This window comes from Triturus cristatus, chromosome 4_2 (genome assembly GCF_964204655.1).
Source record: "Triturus cristatus chromosome 4_2, aTriCri1.1, whole genome shotgun sequence".
In the NCBI taxonomy this organism is placed as follows: Eukaryota; Metazoa; Chordata; class Amphibia; order Caudata; family Salamandridae; genus Triturus; species Triturus cristatus.
In genome coordinates, this window is record NC_140586.1 from 529,115,385 (window position 1) to 529,127,544 (window position 12,160).

General features: G+C 42.3%; 1 protein-coding gene across 4 annotated transcripts in view; it reads left to right on the forward strand.

Moving 5' to 3' along the window:
• The window catches only part of PKN2 (protein kinase N2), a 793,532-nt gene that overhangs the window by 577,211 nt on the left and 204,161 nt on the right, over window positions 1-12,160 (forward strand). For all 4 annotated transcript variants that reach the window (XM_085602131.1, XM_085602129.1, XM_085602128.1 and 1 more), the window contains 2 exons: window positions 5,318-5,472; window positions 9,983-10,100. In XM_085602131.1, coding sequence (XP_085458257.1) covers window positions 5,318-5,472; window positions 9,983-10,100 — 273 coding nt within the window. The remainder of the gene's footprint in view (window positions 1-5,317; window positions 5,473-9,982; window positions 10,101-12,160) is intronic.

The following is a 12,160-nucleotide window of genomic DNA, read 5'->3' on the forward strand; positions in this document are numbered from 1 at the left end:
GCTGCGCCCATCCCCTGTGAGAAGGTTGCACAAGCTATTGATGACCTTAACGGCACACGTGCCCCAGGACTAGACGTCTTTGCTGGTGCATTTTTTTAAGTCCTATAAAGATGAATTAACCTCATACCTACTCGAGGTGTATGCAGAAGTTCTGTCATTTGGTGTCCTCCCCCAGGCAATGCGATAAGCAGTTATAACCCTCCTATTAAAACCTGGCAAACCACCAGAATACTGTTCATCCTATCGCCCGTTATCCTTATTAAATCATGACTACATCATTTTGGCCATGGTGTTGGCCACGCAACTATCTCTTCAAATTAATACAATAATTTTCCCCGTTACGGACCGGTTTTGTTCACGACTGCTCTACGTCAAATTTACAGACTATATTTGCGGTCCTTAATTAAATTAACCCTTACCCCCCTGCGACCGCAGTCCTATTAGACGCTAAGAAAGCGTTTGATTCCTTGGAATGGGCTTTCTTATTTGCCACATTGAGCAAACCTGGTTGCCATAAGGGCTTTTGCAACCATATTCACTTATTATACGTGGCTCCCATAGCGCATTTAAAGTGAACTGTACTATAATGGATCAGTTCCCACTGTCCTGAGGTACACGTCAGGGATGTCCTCTATCCCTCCTATTATTCATAGTAGCAATGGATCCCCTTTTTCGACATTTACAAGAGCGTCATCTGGCGAGAGGGCTGAGATTCCAACACGGCCCATTGTTAGCATCACTATACGCTGATGACATTATGCTGTTTCTCAGAAACCCCAAGTCAAACCTCCCTCCTGTCTTGAAAGAGGTGGTTCGCTTTAGAGCATTGTCTGGTCTTACGATTTTTCTGCATGGATTTCCCCTGAAGCTACATTTCCCAGCGCGCTGGTTAACTGCAACCATCGTATTGCGGTTGCCGTTTTTTTGCTTAATTGATTTGCGATCTAAAAATCCTTGGGCGCTGGCACGTCGACTTTACTCGGATGCTTTATAGATATATGCTAATAGGATTTTTTTTGCAATCCATCGCAACACAACCTGGCGTTTTTATGGAATTCCTCATTGTGGAACATGCCTTGTAGTTATCTTTTGGTCGTGGCCTATATATAGACGGCTTCAAATTCTTGATACAATAACGTACCGGACGGGAAACCGATTACCAGCAGAGACTTCGATGTCCTTGCAGTTCATGGAAGTATTTGACTCCACCATTATCTAGTGCTCTGAAGAAAGCCTGCACTAGGACGAAACGCGTCGGCTGTACTGTGTTGAGTTATTAGAACTGGACTCGGTTTTTTATCTACGCAAAGTGAAATTGGAATAAAAAGAAAAAATTTGAAGAACTTTCTGCTCTAGAAATGAACTTTATAGTTATCCTTATTGATTAAATTATGTTGCGTGGTGCACCTGTGCTTCTGTTTGAAATTGTTAGGTTCCTGATGGAACAAGCACTGTGATGGTGGGTGCTATTCGGTGTGCGCACAGACCCCTGGAAGTATAGAAGGGACAATACTGACAGAGTGACATTAGGTTAGGTGCTGGCAGTTAGAAGGTCCCACTGTTAGGTCTTATTGTTTATACGATTAATTGGACTTAGTCTGAGATATTCCTACTTACAGATGCTACATTTCAGACTCCTCTTGACTTCCCCCTCCAATGGTGCTCAGATCCTCCTAGGTATCTCTGTATCTACATACACCGGCAAAGTTCTGAGGTAATCAGACTGAACTACGGCCCTGCAATGGATAGTCTAACCACGCTAATCTAAAAGTGGATAAAACTCCCTATGTCCATGGACGGAAGAATCTCAAAAATAAAAATGGTGGTACTTTCCGGGTTCTTATATTTTTTCTTAAAGGTCCCCATTACGCTCACGAACACTTTCTTTAATAGCCGTCGGAGCGCACTTATTTGATTGGTATGGGAGGGAAAACAACCCCGGATTGGCTGGAGTACCCTAATGTTGCCCTATGATTGCGGACGATTTGGAGTTCCAAATCTCTACCTTTTCTATCTAGTAACGCAAGTACATTTTACATATCACTGGTACCATCTTGACGCATGGCTCCAATTCCTTAAACCTGAGAGCTCACAGATTCACCCCTACCTGCTAGAAACACTTCTACCACGTGGGCTACCCAGAAATGTCTCGGATATTGAAACGATTGCAACAACATTCTGGGATAAAACTTCAATGATATCTTAGTTTCGAACACCTTTATTCACCACACATTCCTAAAGCGAATAATCCATGGTTATCCGTCACAAAGGAAACATTCACCAAGAAAACGCTTCTTACCTGCCGCATACAAAAAATTGGTGATCTGTTTAATGAGACTGGATTACACTCGGTCTCATCTCTCCATGAGGGATGCAATGTCACTCAGATGGATACTGTCACCCTAAATAGACTGCATAGTGCGCTCCGAGCTGCGTTCCCCACTGCCCCCCTTGAACCGCCAGAGTTTCCCCTACTGTCACAGGTAATCACGACCCGTGATAGCACCCATCTGGTATCCAGACTTTACCATGCAGCATCAAGCATGAAGCCCATCACTGACAGGGGTTCGAGGGCAGCCTGGGAAAGAAACTTGGGATTCCCTTTGTCTGACAAAATGTGGTTTTACTGTTGTGAGCAGACCAAACTAGTTTCAAATAACCTCTGACACAAATTATTACATTTTAAGTACTTGCATCAGTCATATTCCTCCCCACATCTCCTATCCAAATTCGACCCCACCAAATCCCATAACTGTCCTAGATGCACCTCAGACCATGCAGATATTTTACATTTAGCCTGGAATTGTGCGTCTATACTGGCATATTGAGAGGAGGCATTTTAAGTACTTGCATCAATCATATTCCACCCCACATCTCCTATCCAAATTCGACCCCACCAAATCCCATAACTGTCCTAGATGCACCTCAGACCATGCAGATTTTTTACATTTAGCCTGGAATTGTGCGTCTATACTGGCATATTGAGAGGAGGCATTCCAAAGCCATCACAGATGATAGAAATCGATATAGACCCTTCTCCACCTACAGCCCTTTTACCAACGGGAATTCGGCGGTATGCTGTCATTGTGTTACTACTAGCTAAGCGTCGGGTATCTTGCATTGGGAAGCATCATCCCACCCTATAGTCAAACGCTGGATGCAGGACCTGGTTTACTGTGACAATACCAGTGACATATGCCTCGCTCCAACCGCCTTCATCCAGACCTAAAAACATCTGGCAGCCCCGAGAAGGTACTTACAGATGTTTCCACTTGAGAGCATAAACCATTCCCCCAGTATGACGCCAATGACGTAACAGGATGATCATCCAAATTTTCTATGATTATGTACCCATTAACAAATAGACGTGACGACAGACATTGGTTACCTGCACCCTGCCCATGCAAATGGCAAGCATGCTTTCATTATATTGCTTAATACTTTACAGTACGGCCATCTTGTATCCCACATTGTATATTAAGAAGATGCAAAGATGCCGGTGATGAACTGTGTAGCAAATTACAATCATGTATTAGTCAAAAGCTATGTGACTTAAGCGCAGCTCTGTTCCCTTTTTTTTCGGTGAGACCGTTTCTATCTTATTGGCTCCTATATATAACATGTTTTATTCCTGAGCATAGTCGACGTGTCAGTTGCTGTGAACCATACGCCCAAGTAGTTGTGTTGAACTATATCCTATCTTTATGTTCCAGTATTGGGTGGGCTTTTTTTTTGATTTTCGAAAAATCATCACCTTGGTTTTACCTGCATTTGCATGTAGTTTGTTGTCTAGGTTATATTAATGCAGTTTATCCAAGGTGTGATGCATGCCTATTTTAGAGTGATCAACGATAACCAAATCATCCACATACTGAAAAAGTTGAATCACATGAATACCAAGTCTCGGTGGAAACTCATTGGATGTCAATAGTGTACTCCCCATATCTGCAGTATAGAGATTAAGTAGAATCCAGGCCAAGATGCAGCCCTGTTTCAAGTCTTGCTTTATATCAATTTGTTCAGTCACTTTCTCGCTGATTCCTAACTTAACTTTTACCCAGTTGTCTGAGTACAAGGAGATTATTGCTTTGAGTAAAGATTGTGTGATACTCCAACTCTTATGCTTTGACCATCATTGATTGTAGATTGTGAATCTACTCTACCAAAAGCTGCAGAATAGTCCACAAAGCAAGCAAACGGAGGTCTGGAGGGCAGCATTAAGCAATGTATATTGTGTGATAAGGCTACAATGTTGTCCAAAGTGGAAGATTTTCTCTAAATACTGTCTGGTGAAATGGTATTAGTTTTTCCTATTTAGCCCGTACCTCAAGTTAAACCAGTAGTATCTTGGTGCAGGCTTTTTCTTCCACGGCCAGCAGAGCAATCAGACAATAGTTGGCTGGATGAGTGTTGCCACCTTTCTTACATACTGGATGGAGAATGGACCCTCTACATGATTTTGGTACCACTGACGAAGTGTAAAGTGGAGTTACCACTTAGTCCAACACTCAATGTCTGTTTTAAATAGTGAACTTGGGAGACCATTTTGCCCTGGTGCTCCATCTTCTCTCATTGATTGCAAAGCCTTTTTTTCACTTCAGCCATGGTAATAATTGTTTTGTCCACTGTTATTTTACTTGATGTTTTCTTATTGAGTGTCTTACATCATGTTATCTGCATGCAGGCCCGGCACATAATCCACTGCGCCTCTGTAACTCTGTTGCCTCACGTAATTAAATGGTTTATTTATCATATTGACATAGCCCCAAAACCTTGCCTGGTTATTTTGCCTCAACAAAGAGAAGAGATTTGTTTATTGGGCCTCTATGTGTTCTGTTTTTTTCTGTCCAAAGCATGGCTCTGTATTGTTTGCTTGTTTAAGGACTAATTCCAACCTTTCGATCTTTCTGTGTTTTCTAATTTTCCTTGCTGCTGCCCTCGTGGCTGTTTTGCATCTTTTTACTCTGATGGTATACCAAGGATTTGTTTTTTTCTATTAAATCTTTTTGCGTTTTGGCTTCCTTTATGCTTTCATTTTAAACACTTGTGCATGGAGGATATTATGTTGGACCATGTTCCTGGGAATTGGTGTTTTTTAGTTAAGTGTTAATCCTCTTCAATGTATAAAAGGGTTGAATACAAAACTGGATGCATTTTGAGTTTTTATATTTTTTTATAATTGTCTTTATTTTCTATCTTTTGCTTCCAAGCACATTTAAACCGCTGTTTTTATGTTTTCAATTGCATTTTGTTTTTACCAGAAAAGAAAATATTGTCTGGTATTGCTTTTTAAGCTTTATTCCTTGTTCATATTTAGATTGCCCCAAAACTCCAGATACTCCACATAGTGACTCTGGATCGTCTACGAACAAAGGGCGGTTGATGGCATTGAAAAAACAGTTGGACATAGAGTTGAAGGTCAAACAGGGAGCCGAGAACATGATTCAGACATATTCCAATGGACCCTCAAAGGTAAGACTTGACTGATGTATTGAAATAGGTATTTTCCAATTTTGTGTTATCAACACATTAATATTTGTGTTTGTGTGTTTACGTTTTCATTTAGTAAATGAATGTCCAGTAGAAATAATGTAAAATTTCCATAAAGTAAAATAACACTTTTCATAATCAGATAACAAAATTACATATGGAAGTGGTGGATATGAACCCTTTCATACAATAAAGACTGTTTGACCAAGAAAAATAAAGTGTTAATGCAATAGGACAAATAATTGTGATTGGTCTTGATTACTGGGAAACAGCAAATCAAGCACTACTCTGTAAAAATGAGAAAACTGGCAACGGAGTGAAAATCCTAACACTGGATGAGTGGAAATGAATAGGAAAATGTGAACAGAAATCCCCATTAGAAATTAAACCTCTTATAAGATACATAGGTAACAAGAACAAAGCTGGTTATAGTGCAGGAAAAATATGGTATTTCAATTTCAGCAAAGTGTTTTAAAATGGCCATTGTTTTTTATGTTATGTTAAATAGTTTATATAGCGCATGAATCGCCCCCGAGGGGGTCTCTCAGCGCTTGCGGAGCAGTGAAAGATGTGCGGTACGATGTTATTCTGAAAAGAGGGTGGTTTTCAGAGTCTTTCTGAGCCATTACATTAGACATTTGCAATGCTGTTGCAATTTCCTAATACCTCTGAGTACAAACTTGCTCAGTCTCCTAATACACAGTGCTGATAAATGAAGCTCATTTGAGGAGGATTGTATGACCACTAGGGCAAGAATGGGTACTAAGGGAACACGTCAGGGGTACGAGGTCCTCTGCATCAAACACCTTAAGTGCATACAAAAGCTATCCAATAATAATAGTTACAAAATGAGTTACAGTATTTCAATAGGATTGGAGCACATCCAGTTGAGTACAATTAGCAGTGCTAACGGAAAGCTGAAAACTAAGTAGAGCCTGTCAGTGGGGTTATTATTTTGGGAGTATATGGTACCTCTATACAGTTCTAAGAGGATCTCTACTCAACCCTTGATTCTATAGCAGGCAGTCCCCAAAGAAGCGTGTGTCAAGTTCAAACAGTAACTGCAAGTTCAAAGTAAAGAACACAAAAAATTCTGAAACTTATTCATAAAAATAAGAAACAATAATGATCAAAAGACACAAAGATCATCAACATAGGCTAAGTGGAACCAAAATTACGTTTTTGTAAAGTTGTAAGGCCAAAAAGGCCTAGAAAGAAGTCGAGAACTATGGAAAACAAATCAGCTTGTTATGGGCCAAGACCTAGCTGCAATTTATGCCGACCACGACCGATCAGATGTTGGATTCATCAGGCTGTTTGTCCCAGTCAAAGGTTTCACCCTCAGATAATTCTCCAACTACTGGAAAATCCGTGGAGCCTTGCAGTCCCTTGCTCCTCAGTGGAGAGTTCTGGCTACCAGGTTCCTCTCCAGCTAGGTCTCCTGGAGGGTCTGGTTCCCTTTATTCAGCAGTGCCCTCTTGGTGTCAAAAGTTCTTCTGCTTTTTTATTTCTTAAATAAGGTAAACAGGAGGCCAACCACTTGGAGAGCGGTTCCTATCCCTGGGTGCCTGCAGGATCAGGGGTCCGTGAGTCCTCATGCGAGTCCTTCCAGCATGAGCCAGGAGTCATTATTCTTCCATCAAGGCCTTGTTCTTCAGATGGAGTCTTCCCAAAAATGTTTTGATGAGTTGTTGGTGGAGGTGCTAAATTCTTCCTGTTCCCTAGCCAGTAATGGAGGAATTCTACAACCCAATCCCAACAGTTTTGTTATAAGCCCTCCACTTCCTCTGAAGCACTTCCTCTATGCCTTACTGTATAATTTCCCAAGAACCCCTAATTCAAGAAGACGGGACCTAGCTGCCACCATGCAGGCCTGACTTAGGCCATCCTCTCTGGGTGTGATGGGTTTGGAGGTCAGCCAAGCTTTTTTGACCAACGTCTGAATGAGTGGTATTTTTCTTTTTACCAGATGCTGGTTCCAGTTTTTGACTTGTTTAACTTGAGGTGATTCCTTAGCATCTGTTGGTCAGTAACTAGGAGGCATTGTCGATGATGCATGAATCACAAACTCTGGGGTTCTAAAGTTTTAATGTGTTAACGGCATAATTGTAGCTGCTGAGACTAAAGATGGGTGTAGGATCTTGTAGTAAGCTAATTACTCTTTAAAGAGCTGGGGTCAGTGGTTGATCTTGAGGAACTCCAACCTTCCAGAGAAAAGGTGCAGAGAAGAAAAGGGAAATAAATATTTTGAGAGATCTGCTAAATTGAAAGCAAGCAGACCACTGCAGGATAATGCCTAGTATTCCCATAGTATTGGGTCTTCTGAGTAAAGGTGGATGATGTACTATATCAAAAGGGGAGGAGACATGCAACAGCAGATGAACTCATACTCCATTGAATTCACCATAGTCTTGATGTCGTTCCATGTTGCAATCAGTGTAGCTTAAAGAGATTGTTTTCCTGTATAAGGGTTGATAATTGTAGGGAGACATAGACACATACTGTGAACTATTGGGTTTCCACCTGCTTTTCTTTCCCAAGGGTTTTGACGTAGGTAGACCGTTTTGAGTTCAGGACTGACATAATATCAGGGTGTGCGTGATGTTTGCCCTGGTCGGGATGACTGATGGAAGTCTGTTTCAAGTTCTTACTGTTATTTATTGTAGAAACAGTCTCCAAGCAGTAATATTTCCGCAAGAACAGCTAATTTCTTTTTTGACAGATACCGGCAACGATACTCAAGTTCATGTCATAACTGCTAGGATTTTGTTGGCCCTATTTGTTTGATCAGTTGAACATTTGGAATAAGGCTAAATTAGAGGAACTCAGAGGGTTCCTGCCACCCTCAGGTGCGAACAAGATACATTTTAACAGCTGAATGGTTACTGAATAAAGATACTCTGCCATTTGATCGTTGTGGTGTATTTTACATAGATTTTAGCAAATTGAAAATGTGTCGGCTTCTTTGGATATAATCTAATTTGTATATCAATGTTTCATTTTAATTGTCAATGTCACATGATTTATGGATATCACTGGCTGATCATAGCACTTTTGAGGTGGGCTGAAATTGCTATATTTGTTTTTTGAATAGTTGTAGTATTAATGTAACCCTCACTTTTTTTTTTTAAAGTAAAACATTTATGAACAGAGTAATAGCGTTCACAGAGATGTTCCTGTAAATTATTCTCAATCCATCAGGGATTGACACTGATTCCAGAAACCACATTCAGTGTGTAGCCGATTGAAGGAAATCTACCCCGATTGTTGGACGGCTACTCCTTTTGCTCGCAGGCTGTGCTTTTCAGGAACACATGTTTTTCCTGAGCCTGGCAGAGGAGCTGCTCAGCAAGAGAGCTGGTCTCGTCCTCAGAAAGGGCGAGGGATATTACTCGCCATTTCCTTGTTAGAAAAATGGGTGGAAGGCTTTGCCCTGGATTTCCAGGACCTGTAGCATTCCTTTCCCTGCAGACGTTTCAGCTTATTTCAGTCCTGGTCTTGCTTGGGAATAGCTGATAACTGCACTATTAGGCTTGACTCCCTGTGAACTCAAAATCTCACCGGTGCCTTCAACAAATGTCCAGTTCTTCTGGAGTATCTGTTCCTTGGTACTCGCAAAATCGTCTTTCCACTGTAAAGAGTATTTGCCATCTGACAGATAATGCCTTTTTTCCTGTAAGACGTGGCCTTTCTTCAAGAATCTGGATGTGTTCCCCGCAGGGACATCCGTTTCACCAGTAACATTCTAGTTGTCAATCCCCTGATAGATGTTGATTTCCCTCATCTTTTCTGTGGGTGGACAAACAGTGCACCTTCCCTTTCGTTTTTTTAAGCTGTATTAATCCACCTCTGCCATTTGGGGGAGTTTACCCACCCTTCACCCCCTTTCTTGTCCTTGCTTCGTCCATTTTTACATGGCAAATTGCAAATCAATATCGGCTTGTATGATCGCTCCTGTTTCTCCTCTCTATGCCCATGGTGATATGTTAAAACAAAAAAAAAAAACATGGGCAGAGCAGTGATTGATTCCCTTAACAGTGAAAGGGCGGGTGGCTTCTGCGGACTGGTAGGTGGGCTGCCATAAACCGACATTGACACTGCAGCCCCCCAACTCATCTGTGCAACAGGGTTCCTATTCTACGCCCTGACCTGTTACATTTTTCAATTTGTGTTGTTGTTTGGGATAGGCATATTTGCTCCTGCTTCTCATGCTGCTCTGCTGCCTCCCTCCCAAGGCAGTGGCTCTGGCTGCTGCTCTCTTGTGGTGAAACTCCCCGAGGCCATAATTCCCTCAGAGACAATGGGCATTCACAGTACAATCTTGGATTGTACATTCAGACTGCGCAGCATTGTCCCTAATAATGCATCTGAACTTACCATTATTAGGCATTTTTCCCGTATTTGTTTTAAATAGGAGTATTTGCCTTACATTGCTTTTATAATGCGATATTTTTATGAAGCAGTAATCGTGATCTATTCTGTATTTTAATAGGATCGGAAGCTTCTGGCCACAGCTCAGCAAATGCTTCAAGACAGCAAAACAAAAATCGAAGTTATAAGAATGCAAATTCTGCAGGCGGTCCAGACAACTGAAATGGCGTATGATAATGGTGATGAAACTTGTACCTTTAATACTAAATATGTGCTAATGGAAGTGCTTGATTCAGCGGGATGTTTTATACTTTAATTGCTTATTAAGTAAACTAATCTGAGAATACTTTTTAAAAGGGCAGGCTTAGAAAATCGATCAAAAAGTATGGCTTGCTATCCGTGTATGGCATTTGAAGGAAAAATTAGAAGCCCTATTGATTGCAGACAAGCTGCATATAGGGCACGGAACCTGCTGCACATAATCTGCATTTCAAAATTTTATCAATTAAAACAAATCTTTTCCACTGTATGTTGCTACTTAGCCATCTGAATGGTGAGTGATAAAGGTTTAATGAAATACATGCAAAGATTGCAGAGAAAACTGTGATGAATAAACATGCCGTAGCGACTTAGGTTCAATGAAATTCATCCCGAGCTAGTGAACAAATCAGACATGATTACGTTGATGCCAACCCAGTGCAAGATTACCAGCAGTGAACAGCTCAGTGCATCAGGCAGGGTTGCCAGCAGTGATGTAAACAAGCATTGGTAAAGCCAATAGGTCTAGCCTATTGTGGCATTGAACCTCATCTATGATGAGGTCAGTGTTAGAACCTCATCCCCGATGAGGTCAGTGTTAGAACTCTGACTGTGGGTTCTGCCCATGTGAGAATTCCATGTTTGGCAGTTGCTGTGCCATCGCTGTTGGTTGAGGTGATCACATTAAGCCTCTCACTAACCTTAAGAAGCTTTGTGTCATCATTTGCTGAACACCACACCTATGCAAGAGCTTTTAGCAAAGCCAGTAAATGTTATCACTGTTGTACATCAGAGTGGCTGCTGTTCAGCATGGCTAAAGGTTAGTAGGGTAAAGCATAGTGGAGTGGTTGTGTCGTAAAGTGGAATAGACTGGAGACAAAGCGCAGGATGCTGCTAGGGCGTGGGGGGCTTTGGTGGAGGAGCTTAGTCGCTGGGGGGAACAGGAAGAGGAGGGTGGGGATCAGGCGCGAGTGGCCCGGACTGGGAGGAGTGTGGAGGGACGTGCTGGGGCTGCCGGGGAGACTACTCAGGAGGAGGCCGCTTGAATATTCTTCGAGAATAATCGCGGTTTGTGCAACTTTATTAGGATGTACATGGTGGTCGAGCTCCGGGGTGGTATGCCTATGAGCGGTAGAGTGCAGCCTTTGGTACTTTTGAGAACGCTGATGGGGTTCATCCCATGATTCTGAGTTCAGCTCCCTGGCTGCGTGGGGCACTCTACGCATTACCAGGGGGGGGGGGGGGGGGACCGCTGTGGGCACACTGACAGGGGGGGGGGTGGGGGTAGAGAGGGAGCGGGGTGGGGTGTTAGGAATGGCACTGCTGCGGAACTACTTTCTCCTGTATTGTCGTTAATTGCCTAGCTCTCCTACACGGGCCTACTGTATGCAACGCTGACCTCACGATGCTGCTGTTGGGGACAAACTAATAATTGTTTAAAAAAAACAAAAAACGGGGTGTAGACTGGAGTGTTATGGAGTGATTGCCTGTAAAGTTGCATAGAGAGAAGTGGAGTGTCATGGAGTAGCTTAAAGTGCTGTGCAAGGAGTAGAGTGTCAAAAGTGGAAGGGTGAGGAATTGAGTGGCTTAGAGTGGAGCAGAGTGTCGGAGTTGAGTGGAGTGACTGTTTTGGAGTTGTGTAGAGGGTGTTGAGTAGAGTGATGTAGAGTGATGTAGAGTGGCGTACAGCGGAGTAGATTGACATGGAGTGGAGTGGTGTGTCGTAGAGTGGAGTAAACCGGCTTAGAGGGAGTTGCGTAGAACATCATAGAGTGGAGTAGTGTAGCAGAATGACATAGAATGGAGTAGCGTGCTGAGAGTGGAGTGGCAGAGAGTGGAGTAGAGTTTCAATAGAGCATAGTTTAATGGAGTAAAACATCACAGAGTGGAGTATCATGGAGTGTCATAGAATGGACTGTAGTATAGTGGCGTAAAGTATAGTGGCGTAAAGTATAGTGGTGTAGAGTAGATTGGCGTAGAGTGCATTGGTTTTTAGTAAAGTGGTGTAGAGTGCAGTGAGGTAGAGTAGTGTAGAGTTTCG